This window comes from Haemaphysalis longicornis, unplaced genomic scaffold (assembly GCF_048455015.1).
Source record: "Haemaphysalis longicornis isolate Haplotype H1 unplaced genomic scaffold, Haemaphysalis longicornis Haplotype H1 scaffold_1, whole genome shotgun sequence".
In the NCBI taxonomy this organism is placed as follows: domain Eukaryota; kingdom Metazoa; phylum Arthropoda; class Arachnida; order Ixodida; family Ixodidae; genus Haemaphysalis; species Haemaphysalis longicornis.
Genome location: NW_027526203.1, coordinates 172,484,310 through 172,500,868, shown reverse-complemented (window position 1 = coordinate 172,500,868; position 16,559 = coordinate 172,484,310). Strand labels below are relative to the sequence as shown.

General features: G+C 46.7%; 1 protein-coding gene across 2 annotated transcripts in view; it reads right to left on the bottom strand.

Annotated features, from left to right (window-relative positions):
* LOC144139377 (hemocytin-like) overlaps positions 1-16,559 on the bottom strand; it is a 224,618-nt gene that overhangs the window by 31,534 nt on the left and 176,525 nt on the right. For both annotated transcript variants that reach the window (XM_077671743.1, XM_077671748.1), the window contains 6 exons: positions 14,313-14,527; positions 12,308-12,504; positions 10,336-10,521; positions 8,354-8,568; positions 4,437-4,638; positions 1,036-1,169 (listed from right to left, as the gene is read on the bottom strand). In XM_077671743.1, the coding sequence (XP_077527869.1) occupies positions 1,036-1,169; positions 4,437-4,638; positions 8,354-8,568; positions 10,336-10,521; positions 12,308-12,504; positions 14,313-14,527 (1,149 nt within the window). The remainder of the gene's footprint in view (positions 1-1,035; positions 1,170-4,436; positions 4,639-8,353; positions 8,569-10,335; positions 10,522-12,307; positions 12,505-14,312; positions 14,528-16,559) is intronic.

The window sequence follows — 16,559 nt, the reverse complement described above, 5'->3', positions numbered from 1 at the left end:
TCGCAAGCAGACGAGCCGCGGCGGTTTCACCAGAAAATAGTCCTTCAGCTTCGATCCATCAACTCGACATCTGTAGCTTTCGCGGAATGAGAAATCGTTAGTTCAGCACTCCCCCGAGTGCTGCAAGCTGCAAGTCACCAGGGGACTTTAACATCACTTTGCCGCAACCCTCATCGCAGTAAACATGTCATTCGCTGTTCACGTTTAGAGGCCCTGTCTGTTTTTTGCGATGCGATGTCAACGGCAGAGGAACACATAACAAATTATTACTACAACCTGGCATGATTAATTTCAAACTTTTTATGGCTCTCTACTAATTATGACGGCAACCCTCAATGAAGCAGTTAGGACACCCTGATAGGGTGGCTCTTGCAACGATGTCAATCCAAAGTGGAAGCTAATCATTAAAATATCGATGTTCAATAAAAGTTAGCGACCGGTATGTGGGTGCGGGCAAACCCTTCTATCTCGCCATTTCGCACCTGATGTAAATGTTCTCGCAGTGTCTTGTCTTCTCATCGACATCGGTTCTACTATCTTTCTTAGTGTCTCACCACCCACCTTTTTCCTGGGGAAAGTTCAAGCTATATTGAGAAACAAAATCAATTCAATCAATAACAAATTAAAGGTAAGCTCAGTTTCATGCGGCTTCCATTTTCCTGCAGCTAAGCTCTTTTTTTTCCGGTCACATCTTCCAACTTGAGTTTTCGGTTTATTCTGGTCCACAGGCGCATACAGCAGCGTCAAAGTATACGCTGGAATACTCGAGTGTCGGAAGTTCTCGCCTAGAGGCTTAAAAATGTGCGCGTGGTTGTCGCTGACCGACTTTCGTGCGTTTACTCCGCACATTGCAACGAATGGGTGATTGTTGAGAACGCGATATATACGTGGCAGTGGGTTGGCTACTCGAATTGTATAGGTGCTTCAAACTTCTCGGCATTCTGAAGGTAGTTCTTATGCCCCAGAAAAGTTACCGTCCAGGAAGTAAAATCACACCGCCCCTCGAGTGCAGAGCCCAGGAGTGGTGGAACTTACGACGCCAGTGAAGTTCATCACGCATTCATCGTGGGAAAGCTGCGTCTCCCAGCTGCAGATGAAGTCGACGATGTCGTCAGAAATTGTGCCGTCCTTGTTCTTTATGTCGTCGTCCGGCTGGCCATTGCAGTTTCCTGGGGTGGTGGACGGGGAATACAGCAAGCACTTGTCACAAAGACCATTTCTGTACTGCAGAGGTTTGCAGCTACAGAGAATAGATTCAACGAATGCACCGATGCTTGGGTTCTGCCATTAAGGATATTAAAATTGATGGAAAGAAAACGTGTGCGTTAACACCGGTCAGCGGTCAACCAGAGAATTTGTTGAAAACGTTGACAACAGTAATAGTACACGCTCTTCTGCTTCTCATCCAGTGGAAAGAACTGTAGCTTGTTTGCCTTTAGTCGCATTTCAACAATGCATGAATGCATGGGTCATGATTAACGAAAGGGTGTTTAAGAGAACTATATAAAATCCCATTTCGCAGCTTCAGCTTTCTGGTTGTTTTAGTTTCAAATTAAAGAAAACACTGCAAGGTGGAAAGAAAAGTGTAAGAATGGTTGGGATCTGTGAAGTGAGGCTTGCGCTAGCAGCACGGTTCTGGTTGCATGACAGATTGTGGTTGACGAGCTGAATTTATTTTATCTTCCGTCACCCAAACCACGTTTTCGATCATCCCTTTCGCCATTCCCTTCCCACTGTCTTCCTCTGGGCTTCCACCAAGGCTTTGCGCAGACTAAAACAGTGACGACGCCGGGCTTTTGCTAAATGACACGGCTCAGTACTGCTAGCGCAGTAAAAATAACTATCTCCGCCGCTCTTCCCGCGTTAATTTACCATGTTCACGTATTCATGAACGGGTGTGACTCGTTTTTGTCGGGTTGCAAAACAAAGCAAGAAGGAAGCAATATGCCTGAACCATTCTTAATATATGTTTCAGGCTGCTAACAATACATTTTGGCCGAATCGTATTTTTCTAAAAACTTGATCTTGATGAACAATCAGTGTTAGAACGCCTTAACAGGTTACGAAAGTCAAATCTTTCACACGAAAGTTGTTTATAAGGTAAGAGTAATCTGTTAAATCCTGATCATAGAATAGCCACTGCTCGCCATGGTATGAGAGCGACGTGCTTCTAGTTTGGCAGGCGGCTTGGCGTCAAGACAGCCAAGGGCCAAGACCAACCAGGCTACTCAACTGTGGAGCGCTTAACTATATATCGCAATTGTTTTTCATTTAAGGATCGCAATGGTAAAGTTCTCATTCGCATGTATTCTCAAGTTTTTTTGTTTTTAAGAATTAAATATCTTCTGAGAACCGAGGCTCACGAGCAGCGAAAGCTCGTTAATTTTTACAATGATAACTTTAAAAATGAACCAACCTAGAGCCTCCCTCATTTATATTTTAAGTGTTTGGACACCAGCACAATAAGAACGTTTTACCCCCTAGGCATTCAGACGAGCCCTTATGACTCTTGTGCGCATAGATATTTGGCCACTAATAATAAATATTTCCAGCAGGTGTTTAAGATGCGTATATTGCTGTAAAAATGTACGAATGTCTTTATGAAGACATTTCAATTCGACGGCTTTGGTATTAGTGGAAGTACAGTTGTGCTGAAGCGCGTTTAACAAGCTACGAATGATTGAGTGCCGTTCTGCTGGACGAACACAAAAAAAGCATTGGTAACTGCAAGGTTACTATATCTTGTAAGACGAACTCTGGTTTATGGTCCAGCCATAAATTGCGCTACACGTTACGACAAAATGACTGTTCGATGTTGCGAATACTTCTACGTATTAGGGCTTACTCCAAAACCTGTGTAGCAAGCTTTTCTTGCAATGAGCCTTCGCTCTGAATTTGAATTCAGATCTTTAACAAATGCGGACTATGTTTTGAGTGCTGAGAGCTGCATTTGAAAAAAAAAATATTTTTTTCAATACTTTCGGAAATTTTTCATAACTGGGGCTCAGTGCGGCGCACAAAGACGTACGCTCCGCCGTATTATGTATCCCTCTTCCACTTGAACCTGCATTCGAGGGGATCCTTGAAATAAATTCTCGCATGTAAAAGCAATGCGGTATCCTCCACTAAGGTGGGTCGAGGAAACACATGGAGGGGAGGGCAGACTCCATAAACGGCCATAAAAGAAGTCCACGTAGGTCTTTTTCACCACAGTACTCAAGAATGACCAATTGAAGTGTCCAAGTTTGCGAATTCTACAAAAGACAAACCCCAACATATGATTTGGCTGAAAAAAGTGAATGTGCGACGGAACAACACGCAAGGAATGCGTTTGGCATTGCGGTTAGACCCTGCGCAGACGCTTTTTTTTCATTTAAATTGCATGCTCGGCCACGTCATTCGTCGAATTTGCACACTCGGCCACTTCGATTGGTCATCCCGGAGCATTGCGGTGAAGACGCCCTACGCGGACTTAAGTGTAGACAACCGCATTCTTTCCTGTCACTGCCGGATCATCACTAAGTGACGACAAACTTTTTTTTTCATTCCCTCCACTAGTTTTATACTGATCGCTGCGAAGAAGACCCCATTGGATTCATCGGACAATTTTAGAGCGAAAGCTCTATTACTCCAGGTGCAAACCCAGAAAATGCATCGTTCCGCCAATTCCTCGTGGCGTCTATGTGACCTTCAAGGTTAGCCAAGGTCAAGACAACGCATGGAACGGTTTCGCGGTGTGGAAGCGTTTCGTTCACTCCACGGAGAGGGCGTGGCTAGTGGGATAGGGAGAAGAGCAATAACGCGTGCCATCAGAAACTTAACAAGAAGGCGCTGGATTCATTCAAGTTCAGTGCCCGTTGGCGCCTACAGCGCCAATTGCGCCGGCAGCATCTTTGTTTTGTCTTCCAGTGCAATTGTCTGCGCATTTAGTGCGCGCTCTCGGCGCGAAAGGCGACCTACTACTCGACAACGTTGGTTTAACTGCGTTCGACCATGTTAATTTATTAATGAAGTGCCACACGATGAGAATAAACGTTCCGTTGTAAGTGTGAAAGGTGCTACTAGCTGCAGCCCGTTTTGGACCGTGATACTAGAGAAACACAAGACGTAATACTTGCGACTTCATCCTGCTAGCAGGCTCACATGCAATAATAATAATAATAATAATAATAATACCTTGGGCCCCACCAGAAAATACAATTCCCTTTAATAGTAGCCTAAGAAATTATAAGAAGGTAGTGGGAAACAGTACTAAAATGTGAAAACTGAACAGCATTATTGAGAGCACTCCGAAGAAACTAAAGTGCTCGAAAGTATTTACGGCAGAGTAACTTGAATGTAGCATTTTTACGTTACAAACGATCTTTCGTTTCTTTTTTTTTTTCGCTCTTCTTTCTCCTATCCCCGACGGGTGAGCAGGTTTCCGAGAGGCTCACCGCAGAGGCCGGCCGTCCTGTTGAAGAAGCTCTTCGATGGCACGTGTATGCTGAAGGCGGCGCTGATCTCGTTGTACCGAACTTGTACGCCCAGGTCTTGGAACAGCACAACAGTCACCTTTCCAGGCATGACGAACACGGTGAGGCCGTCGCCCTTCCAAGGCAGATCACTCGCCTCGTACACTTTCCCATCGATCACCGCCTGCGAAAGCGCACGCAAATGGGAAATTAAGTTTCCACGAGAACCGTATTAGAGGACGCGCCGGACGAAGGGCAAGTCAAGGAACGACTATATTTGGAGCGGTTTTCTCTTTCGGTGTGTCGAGATTCCGGGGCAGGTTTAAGATCACGAGGCGATGTAAATTATTCCGCACTCCTCCAGTACGGTGCACCTCATATATAGCCTACGTCTAGCTGCGGCGCGTAAAACCCTAACTCTTTGTTCCAGGCTTGGAATACATGAATCACAAATACAAATAAAACGGGCAAATGGCACATGCAAGGACGACCATATACAATGGGTGCGAACCAAGCACAAGGTTCTGTTAGCCCACTAGTCAATTCATAAGTTTGTGTTGCATTAATGCCGACGTTAGCAGCCCCATGAACAAGCGATGGGGAACAATGGGGGCAGTCCACAGGATGTCCACATAGAATAAAATACGTCAAGTTAGTGCACGCGCACATAATGTGCATATAGTCACGGGCATGAAAGCTCGTGACGAACGCCCAGCTTATGAAACGAATGCGATGTGCTTGAAGAACGCTCTCTTTCCGCACATTTTACAACTCGGAGTGTAATAAAAACAGGCTTGCGATTATAATTTGCTACCCCGTACGTTCAAAGCACCTACAAATAGACACGCGTCAATTTTTAGTCCAAGCTGGGTTAGATAATTTTTACAATTCCGAATTTTGCAGTTCCGGTGTCGTTTCAGAGCACAGTGATATGGGTCTTGTGGCAGACGAAGCAAGGAAGAGGATGCGCGTGTACTTTCCCGCCAAGCAACACAAAAATGCCGGGCGCATGCTGCCTTCGACTCTATCTTCCCCTGTATGACAAGAAGGTCGTACCACCTGGCATTCACTTGGAAAAAAACATGCCCCCAGTTGGCCTTATTCCAGCCGCGATTCGACGGCACCCTACAGCGGTGCATATTAGGTCGGGTGTACGCACATGTTTGATGACGACTCTGTGCCATCCCTAAGTGGCCCCTTGCAATTCATTTTTTTTTTCGGAATGTGAGGCGTACTTGCTTGCGCTAAGCTTGAAACAACTTTATGTCAAAAGTAGGCCCAGCCCTGTGGGATTAGGAGGTCATCCGCTTAAGGTTTTCCAGCCAGTGGTACTTTTTTTTTAGTCCGAACAGCTTTCCAAGCACTGCGGTAGGGCAGTTGGAAACTGGTGTATACAAGGGCGGATACCCGTGCTGCTTATTCACAGGTAATGCCTCAGTTGTTTTGCAAAAAAAAATGACACAATTGTGGTCCGAGTACATCAGAAAATATTTGACACCTCACCCTGCACATAAAAACGCCTTCGCGTTCTGAATTTCTTTCTTATTTGCGTAATATTATTGTAATTGACAAACTTTAGAATGTAGTTCATGCTATCGCAAACTTGCGTTAAAAATGTTTCAAAACTGGTAGCCTACAAAACCTTATTAAGGAGGTTTTAATGAGGCGCGATGAGCACAACCCCGACGTTCTATGATAAATGAGGGACTCAGTAGTTTCCAAGGCACACAGTTGTCAAGATCGTTCGAACTTAGTCGTAAAGGATAAGTAAACATAGTCAAAGGTAAGGCGTGGTGATCGTCGTAAGCGGGGCGTAACAAGTATGCTTTAGGAGCGACACTCGCCGTCCGTTATGCGGTACAAACCGGCAAGATCTGAGCGTTGTGACGTACGGTCACTTTACTGACATTCATCGGCATTGGAAAGGAACGTGCTGTGTTGGCGCCGTTTCTGCACATATAGGCGCATAGCTGTTGGGCTTATATCCTCATATTTTGGAGCTTGTACCAAAGGAGTATGACAAGAAGGCGCTGCACGGCACCTCCTCGTCCACGGAGCCTGCTTGTTGAGGTCTGCAATTTATATACCTTGGCACTGGATTAAAAGGCCGAAGCAGTGACTCGTCCATCATGCAGGCGGCGTTGCTGCAACACACGGGCGATGGCGATAAGCCGGAACTAGCAGTTGCTAGCGCACGTCTGCGGATTGCTGGAAACAGTTCCCCTGCAAGCATGCTGCTGGCGGATGCGGTGATTGAGTTAAGGCGGTATCGCAGTCTTGTGCACCCTGGCAACTATGCATGATGCCTTCCATTGGTCAGTGGCCCTTCGTGACCAAGGAGCATATAAAAGTGTACAGTCGGATCTCGGTCATTTGAAGTCGCTTAATTGGAATTATTTTGTTAATTAGAAGTTATGTCCTGGTCAAGACAATTTTACATGCAATCCAATGGAAGAAATTGTTCCATAGTTCAACCTAAAACCCATTATATTGGTTAATTGGAAGCTGTCTTGAATAAAAAACATCGAGGTGATCGTCCTTTATCGATAAAATCCTAAACTTCCCAAGAACAAAACAGCGCCGTGTTCAGTTTCGACGTCGGCGCCATTGCAACTGAGGCAGCGCACAGTTGATAAAGCGGCCAGCCAGTTGAAACTCGCGCGAGCGCACACCTCTCTCTCTTTTCAGGTCCTCAACCTTCGTTGTTGCGTACAGCGCAGTGCGACCAGTTTGTGTGGTGCTTCGATAAGTCTCAGCTAACACGGCAATTTGTATCGCACGCTTGACTTGGCGATGAAAGTCAAGATTCCGAACTAAATCATAAGGCAGACATGTTGCGGACGAATGAATATCCTGTTCTTGTGGGTTTTGTTTAATTGGAAGCTCAGTTAATTTGAGGCCTTTTGCCATCCCCGGTGACTTCATATTAACGGTAGCTGACTGTAGATAGCAATCCGCATAAATAGGAGGCTCACTTCGCTACACGATCTATGGCTGACACCGCAGGTCGTCCTTTCTTTCTATCGGGTATCTAGGGTACTTGCGTCATAAACGCAGACCGCTTCTGGAAATTACTGTTTTAATGCATTGACCGGTAATAGGGGCATAGCGATGTGCTCGTGCTTGTGTCGGTGAATGTAATGCCGTATACGGCCTTACATTGTGCTATAGCGCAAAGTCAGGCGCCATTTCGTGCGTGGTCATCGTTTTGTCGGGAAGTTCATTCATTAACTGCAAAGCGTTCGAACGTAGAAGGAATCCCTGGGCCACTGGGAAGTCCATGCTAGGGACAGCAGGTGTGCACAGACAGATGGGGCGACGAATGCCGTTTATGTCCGCCCTGTACATCCGCAAACCTTTTTTTTCCGTGGCTGCTGTTGGCGTGTTTATGTATGCATGCACTTGCACACATACATAAACACGTGGATGTGTGGATGCATGTGCCTATGAGCATATCTGTTGTAACCACGCTCGTGTGCCACCCATGCGTTTGCAGCTAGCAAGAAATTAACTGCGAACTCCAAGCAAGAAATTAACTGCGAACTCCAAATGACTTGGCGAAACACGAATGCAACAATATCTGTTCATAAAATTAAAGTATTGTTATGGCTCAATTACACTAATAACACGGACCTGTCGCACTATAAAAATCCACCCGAACCGCGCTATTAATTTACGTAAATGAACCAAAATAAAGGATGCGAGAAATCTTGTTGATATTTTCCATTTAGAGTTTCATTCACTGCCTACGCTGCTTCCTGCACCTGCCTGTTATATTTAGTTTTTGGTTCGTTTTGACATTGAGTTGTATATTTATTCAAGCATGCCAGCCCGTGTTTCTTTCCCAGAAAATACGCAAGCGCCGGGAGCTACAAAGTGGCGAAGCTGGTGTCACTCACGGGCTCGTTCCTCCGGATGCTTGCCATGTGGTGCTTGTGCTTCACGTTCAGACCCAGGATGCACGTGAGTCGTTCCTCGCACTTCCCTGTCACGCCGTCTACCGTGAAGCGGCCCTCGGTGTCGGACACCAGGTCGAAGTGCCCGCTTGACTGCAGCTGGAACTTCCAGCCGTCGAACGTCTCTATGGTCGGGTCGCCGTATCCCGTGCACACCTCTGCGCGAGTACAAAGTACCCAAGCACAACACTCGGTTTTAGATCGCCTCCAAGGCATCATATACAATGGCACCGATGATGTGGTCAGTTTCAAACTATCCATAGGAAGTGTGGTAAGATGAGAGAATAAGGGCGTGAGAGATCAAGATGAACGACAAAATTTCGCGGAGACGCCCGCAAGACTACTTTAAATTATGCCCGGAAGTGCAGAAACCACGCGTTGGGTGGCATGGGGGTTCGTGACTGCAAAAATGGGACACAAGGGCCTAATCACGTAATATGGCAGAATGGGCCGCGAACGATGCATCGAGTGAGCCGGAGTGTCAACGTATAAAAGCTACAGAAATTTAGTCTACTAATGCATATGCACTCTTGTGCCGCTTCTCTGTTTCACAGATCTTACGTTTTCTTGGTAGCACTAAACGAACTCGTCAGCCCAGCCAGCGTCTTTCTGTTTGTTTTTTTGCTTTCTTTAGTACTCACTATGAGTCCGCTGGATTGGACAGACATTGGAGATTTCGTGGGTTTATTTCCATTTTTGTATCGTATTTTTTGTTTTTCAGTTAACTAAGTGAGGGCGCTGGGTTTATACACTTTTGTGATTCCGTTAGCTCATTTATGGTGTTTTCTATATTCTTGTTTTTGTTTATTTAACTGCGTATAAAAGCTGTATTAGGGCGCGGTATCGCGGTTTCGCGAATTCGAGGCTTCATTTTCGGTTTTATTTTTTATATCCTTTCGTATTTAACGATGAGCGATGGTTGCCAGATTTCATTATGAGTAGCCAAATTCGGCGACCTGCCATTTATTTTGGCTATATTGAAAGACTCGACACGGGAGACTTGAAGGACGCGTTTAATGACGACGCAGCCTCGCCGGAAAGCCGTTCCAAAAAACGATGATGAAGAAGGCGCGACGATAGGAGATTAAGAAGATGGTGCGGTGCTCGCATATGACACACTGATGATGAGTTGCTAGGTGGGATGGATTGACCATTCCAGTAACAGTTATGAAGCAATGATGACGCCTGTGCTCACAATATATTTGTTTTTTGTTGTTACTTTTGTTGTTGTAGTGATATACGTTTACACTATTGTCGCGTAGATAGCAGAGCAACCTTCGTCATGGGTATGCACCCAACGGAATGTCAACATCTTGCAATCCCCCTGTTGCTGGTACGTGCCATGTGAGGTAGGCACTCCTTCAGTCCATCTGACTGAAGAGGAAGACGTTAACGCACCCGCATCCTGGTGCTCGTTTGTTAGCCCTGAAAAGCCACCCCGTTTCTTAGCCGATCCCCCACGTGGATATGTGCTGTGAGTACAGGAGCAACAACAGCAACATCAGCAGTCAGCCGTCTTGGCTGAGACCCGCCGTTCGAATACCCCTGCTCTGCTGCCTCGCCTTTGCCGTTACGTGACACGCCTAATAAATACGTACATCGCGACCCAGCTGTAGTCGCCTGCGTCTACCAGGGTACAACAATATTATAACGATTCAATGTAGTATCTTTACCAATTGCACATTTCCCCGTAGACACGAAGCAGTGCACTGTTGGCATCGGAGACGAAAGCTTACGCGTTTACACACTACCTGAACATCGGAGTGCGACACAGAATGCCCTACATGTTTTGAAAGGCAAGAAGCGATGCGACACAGTGTGTGCAAAGATAGCCTTCGTGCTTGCTACTTGAATGTGGAAGCTCGATGGCTTTTAGTATAGTAACGTATGGTATGGCAGGAAGGACTTTTAGTACTGTAACGTACTGTCAGCGCACTCGTCAGGCGACTTGCATATCTCTCCGTCAAGCACGGTGCCCGGAGGGCAGAAGCATCCAGGGTTGCAGGACGTCTTTGTGGCGCAGCCCACTTCGCCGTTCAGGAAGTGCGCGCAAGTCAGCTGGCAGTCCGGGCCGCAGTCCAGCCACTGCATCTCCGGGGGGCAGTCGGGAACTGCGCGTAGCCAGGAGAAAGGGGTGAGTTTATATAAGCTAATATAATGGTAGTTCAAAATTAAAACGTTTCTAATACTGGACAGCATCGCCCTCACCGTTACGGCTGGTGTCCAACTGAAATTGTAGTCTGACTTAATTGCAACGGATTCAAAATTATTTTGCGCATGGCACTTTCTTATGGCGCCCTCATTCTGATGTGTGGTTGCATGTGCTTCGTTCACGGAGTAACAGTATTTGAGAGGCCTTTGTCAAGATTTTTGTCAATTGCATAGGGCCTCGGGTTGGTGTGCGTTTCTTTCCTTTTGATTTCTTGTATATCCCGCGCAATGGCCTTTAACTTCTCGGCAGTAGAGTCATTGATTGGCGCTGGATTGTTTTCAAGTTCGCCAGCCAAAGGCAGCAAACACTGCAAAAAGCACTCCCATTGCATACGATGGATCTGAATGGACGTGGCATGAGAACTTGGGTGACTGTTACCCTCACCATCGCCAGGTCATCCTGCGTCATCGACCCCGTGGTGTTACTTCATGGGAGTTATAGGTAGAATAAATATCGGCTATACAATCCCTGTTCTCATAAATAATAGGTGGGTAAATGATAGAGTAAAATGCACGTCACTCTCGCCTTTTGGAGTCAGGAATTTGACCACTCCTTTTAGAAGAGCCAGTCATGTTTCATCCAGCGTGACATGGATCAGAATCACGACCCTGTCTTCAAGACGGATAAAACATGCCATCCTCTCCTTACGTTAGCCAAGGTGGTAGTGGGGTGACGGAAGCGCAACGACGTCTTCTAACCAGGGGGGGGGGGGGGGGGGGGGGAGGCGGTTACAAGTTAGACAAATTTAATTGAACAATGCCTCTAATACGTGCAAGAGGAAACAGACAATTTTTTTTAAACTTCTAAATAGCGACCACCACCTGTGAAATGATTACGGCGCTCTAAATACGCATTCCATTGCCCACTACACTTATGTGCGCCCTTTTCTTCGAGGTCGAGTTAGCTTAGTCAAACCAGAGTCCAATTGAAGAACTCCGGCAAAACCTCTTCGTTTCCCCCCTTACAAACGACGTCGTCACCGCCACGCGATACCGCTGGGGTGTGCAAACGGGAAGGGATTCAGCTCTCCAGTTAATGTTAGCCATGGATGCGCTAAACCTTAGAGACTTATAGCTGATCGGAGAACGGGTACCGGTGCTATGCACGGTGGTCGACCGGCGCCACTTCGCGTGCGTGGAAGTATAGAAACCGGCTGTGCGCATGCGTAGGTGCGCCCACCACGCACCAGGAATCATGCTGGGATCGGTTCTTTGCTCTGCTATAACTCAATGAGAAAGAGTTATGGCAGAGCAGTGGACCGGCCCTGGTACGATATACCTGGTAGACCGATTGTGCGTATGAGCAGGTGCGCCGACTGTTTATACTGTGCGCCTTACCGGGACCGCTTCTACGCCCTTTCATAACTCTCTACCACCTCGATCATTTTTTCGCTGAGGTCACGATTGTATATAATGTATTATGACCCGACAAAACGTTTCCTAACGAAAAAACACAGAGGGATACGCAGGGTAACATGTGGCATAAAGCATGATGCATAGACAAAGTAAGCAAATGGCAACCATTGCGAAAAAAGTAGGTATGGCCACAGTGTAGAGGTCTGTTGCACTGCACAATTCACCCGCTAAGAGCGTTCGTTCGTAAAGAGGAGAACGCGTACAAAATAAATGGAAGGCAAAAAAATGTGCACTTGGCGCAGGGGAAGGACCGTAAGGCGCGTAACTGACCACATCCGTATTTCAGCCTCCATCCCTGCAGTCTCTCATCGCGGTCTTCGATCTCGCACTGGGTTACCGCGTCCAAGTAGGCTTCGCAGGCACAGGATGCATCGCTGCTCGCGTTCCGTTGCAGACACTCGCAGGTAGCACTCAGGCAGTTGGACAGCTGCGCGTCCAACCCGGGACACGCAGACAGGGGTTCCTCCCTGCGCACATTTAGGGAGAGGTCATGGCAGCGCCGAAGAACACGCAGGACTGATGCTGCAGCAGGCTGAATGTAGGTGAGATCATCATCTCTCGCCCAGCAATCACGCTGTAAGTGATCAAGCCACTAAATGAGTTCCGGTGTGTAAGACGCTGGGAGAGAGTGTACATTACGACGGGTTAATTCAAAGGACGTGATTAGAAAGTTAACAAATTGCCAAATAAGAAGTCTTGTATGTAGCCGACCACAGGCACCATTCTTTCGCTATCCCAAAATCCATGCGCAGCAAGAAAGTCTTTTGGTGATCGACGTGCCCAAAAATTTGTAGCGAAGATGCTGAAGCCAGTCAAGGCGAATTCGAGTGGTACGGCCACTGAGTAGTCCAGCGTAATGCGAGAGGAGAATCACGTCAGAACACGATAGACATCGTGGACAGCTACCGCCTCTTGCTGGACACCGAACCAGACCAGACTCTTGCCAACACTATTTAGGAGGGAAGAGCGGTAGGATAGGCGAGGAAGTACAGAAACTTTTTTTTTTCTTGAAGAAGTATCGGGTATCACACCTCCAAGACCCCGATAGCTACACTATAAAAGAAGTCCCTGCAGGTAGTCTACACCAAAGCGCTCCAGAATGACCATTTGAAGTGACCAAGTGCGCAGTATCGGCGAATGACGAAGCCAAACGTATGATTTGACTAAGGAAGATGTGTGCAGGAACAACACGCAGGGCGTGAAAGGCGTTTTGCATTGCGCAATGTACCTGCGCAGATGCCTTTTTTCATTTAAATTAAATGGCCGGCCACGTCATTCATCGAATTTGCACACTAGGCCACTTCGATTGGTCATTCTGGAGCATTGTAGTGAAGACGCCCTAGGCCCGCTTCTTAGAGGGGTGGGGGGGGGGGGGGGGGGTTATTTAGCACGCAGAATTGCAGTAGCTAAGCGGCACTATTTATGACCCGCCGCGGTGGCTCAGTGGCTAAGGCGTTGCGCTGCTGAGCACAAGGTCGCGGGTTCGATTCCCGGCCCGGCCGCTCTTCTGATGGAGGCGAAAAGCAAAAACGCCCGTGTGTACGAGATTTCGGTGCACGTTAAAGATCTCCAGATGGTCGAAATTAATCCGAAGCCCTCCACTCTCTATCTAGCACTATTTATGTTCTTGTAGAAATATGGTCCACGTGAACAATCTGACAATGCACATGCGGGCTATTTAGGCTCACCAGGCTCGGCAACACTGTATATGGACCAATCAATGTGACCAAGTTTGTGAAGTTCACAAATTGCAGCGATTAGTTTACAGTTTGATTCAAAAACAGGATCAGCGAAAAACAGAGAACGAGAAGAATAAACGTTCAGATAAAGGTATGTTAGTTAAAGCGAGTAAACAGCAACTATCAACAATTTTGTCGCAACAAAAATGACCGAGACTAGCAAGGCAAAACTCAACACGCATTGCGACGTAAAGCGTCCGAGACGAGCCGTGCTGCAGATTAATTTTGTGGCATACAGCACGCTTGCACAAACGCAACTATTCGTATTTGACCGGTTGATCTCTTGCGACGCAGAAGTGCTGATCCGTTCACGAATTTTTCTTCCACTTGTCTTCCCACAGTTCACAACTCTACCGCTGCTGCCACAGTGAAGGTCAGGTGACCGCCAACTAAGCCATTTTAGTTCTCCTAATACATTCGTCCAAGGTAATCGGTCTAAAAATAGAAGCACAAGGTAGCCAGCTCCATCCCCTATGAGCCTACATCTTCGGCATCACAGCAGGCCACACGCCCATACGTTTTCCATTTGTACGCACCGAAGTCTGTTGCAAATTGTTGCTGCTGCGATGAGCATCTCTTTGGGACAGCCCAACGGCTTGCACTCCTGTTCCGACCCAGGTGTCGCCCAGGCATCACCAAAGTCAGAGACGCTGGCCGCAAGTCCTCCAGATGGCGTCGTGAAGTCGTCGTTCGGTACACCATTGAAAAAGCCGCAAAGACCGGCGAGAGCGCCCTTCAACGAGGAGTCGACCTGTGGAAAAACGGGAATGCGGTGCATTCATCGGCTGTTTCAAAACCCCAGATCATAAAGTAAAAAACAACCAACCCCATTAACTGGCTGGCTGAGGGAGAGCCGGAAACGAAACGACAACGCGTACACGAGAAGAAACAGAAGTTTCTTCTGTTTCTTCTTTACGAGGGCATTGCTTTACGAGGCGTGCGGGAGCGCCGACACGTAGTATTTTTCATATTTCGCGGGTTTTCTTTATCAGTCAGAATAAATGAGTACGCAATTAGTTCGTTGCTGAAAATACCGCTGTTAGATACCTCTCGTGGGTTAGATTTGTGTTAGATAGCACAAATGCCTCATTGACACTTTAATGATTAGGAGAATACTTATCGAGGAAGATAATTAATGACCATTAATTAATTGAGCTTCATTAACGAAAACAAATACTATCCGCTTCTTCACAGTACTGCAAACATTATGCACTAGGTTTTCTTCGAGTAACGCCGTTGCTCTTTTTTAAAATCTTGGTCCATGATAGCTGGGACACCCTGTAGATCTTATTTGCGCATTTGGTGAACTGTTACTCTCAAACATAATGAACAAAAAATAATTAAAAGCGAATCGCCCTGATTCAAGGTTTCCGAGCTTAGTCCTCACCCTAAGCAAACGTCTACAGTTGTACAGGGTGCCCGATGTGCAATGAGGGGCTTACTTTGAAAAGTTTATGTTCTTACCCACATCTTACGAATAAATAGTAAGCAGACCACAAAAGCATACATGACCGCTGCATGCTAAGCTGTGCGCTGTAAAAGCGTGGTCTGAAAGATGCAATACTAGTTTTTATGTTCACGTACCCCTACCGTGAAAAAACCCCTCTGATTGTACATACCGTCCGAAGCATTCTTTGGTTGCATACCCGATTCGTGCCCGCGATTTGGAATATATGGCCATGTGCCAAACAGCTCTGCACGTGGTGGGCCCGTAATGCTTGCGCGCCGCGTGTACCACATTCCCCATAACGGATAAGCACATTAAACGCGATTTACTTCTCGGCCACACCGGAAGGTTGCTTCACAACCTAACCATGCTACAATGCTGAATCGGTCGCACCCTACGAAGGGTAGCAACGTCGCCCTGCTGCTCCATTTAAAAAACATGAACATCGGTTTAATTCGTCCTTTGGGCCGTTTTACTGTGATTATAATTAAAATGTTTAGTTTCAGCTATAAACAACCACAAATGAGGAAGGCTAAGACCAAAATGGTATGGGCATAGGAACAAGTTTTTCATGAACCCCACGGTGCTTTTCCTGCGGTATTTTCTGACCTACAGACCCCAGTACAGCCTCTATGTACGGCATCAGGATTAGTTAAGGTAGTTTCAACTTAACATGCTATAGTTTTAGGTATGATTGACATTTGTCGCTCACTTTCATTTGTGGCGATTTTTACAATCAGCGATAGCCTTCTCTGAATCCGAAGTCGCTCTTTTATGCACGCGACATTTTTTTTTTTTTTTTTTTGCGCTAGCGGTTCAACTGTCGTGAGTGGTTGAGGTATGCAGCTGCGCCCGCCTGCACGAGCTTTCGAAGTTAGGCCACTCTCTTCACCATGCCCCATGCGTGTGGGTATACGCGGCGAAAATTGTGCGTGGTGGTATCGCGGCTTCTCGCGGTTAAGCAGTGCGTTTTCGCTAGTGCGTGAAGTTCAGTCTACTAAGCCTAACACCTGCACAGTACGGAGGTATCCTACACCACCTCTTCCTTTTATCTGTGAACTCGTGGTGGCAGAGGCCATCGGTTAATAAGGAAAGTTGGAAAAAATCAAGGAGGGGTACTGAGATGTGTTTTCAGTAGAGCGTACAATTTCATCTCCGAATTAGTGGTGCAGTCCAGAAGATTTTGACGTACTAAAATGCTCGGGGAGCGGGAAAGGCTTGAAACCAAAGTAGACGCTTTTGCGATATTCACTGATTTCATCCACGCTTATCACTTTAGAAAAATGTTTGCGGGAGGTCATTACTGACACGGGGCCCCATATAGGACCTAGTGTGT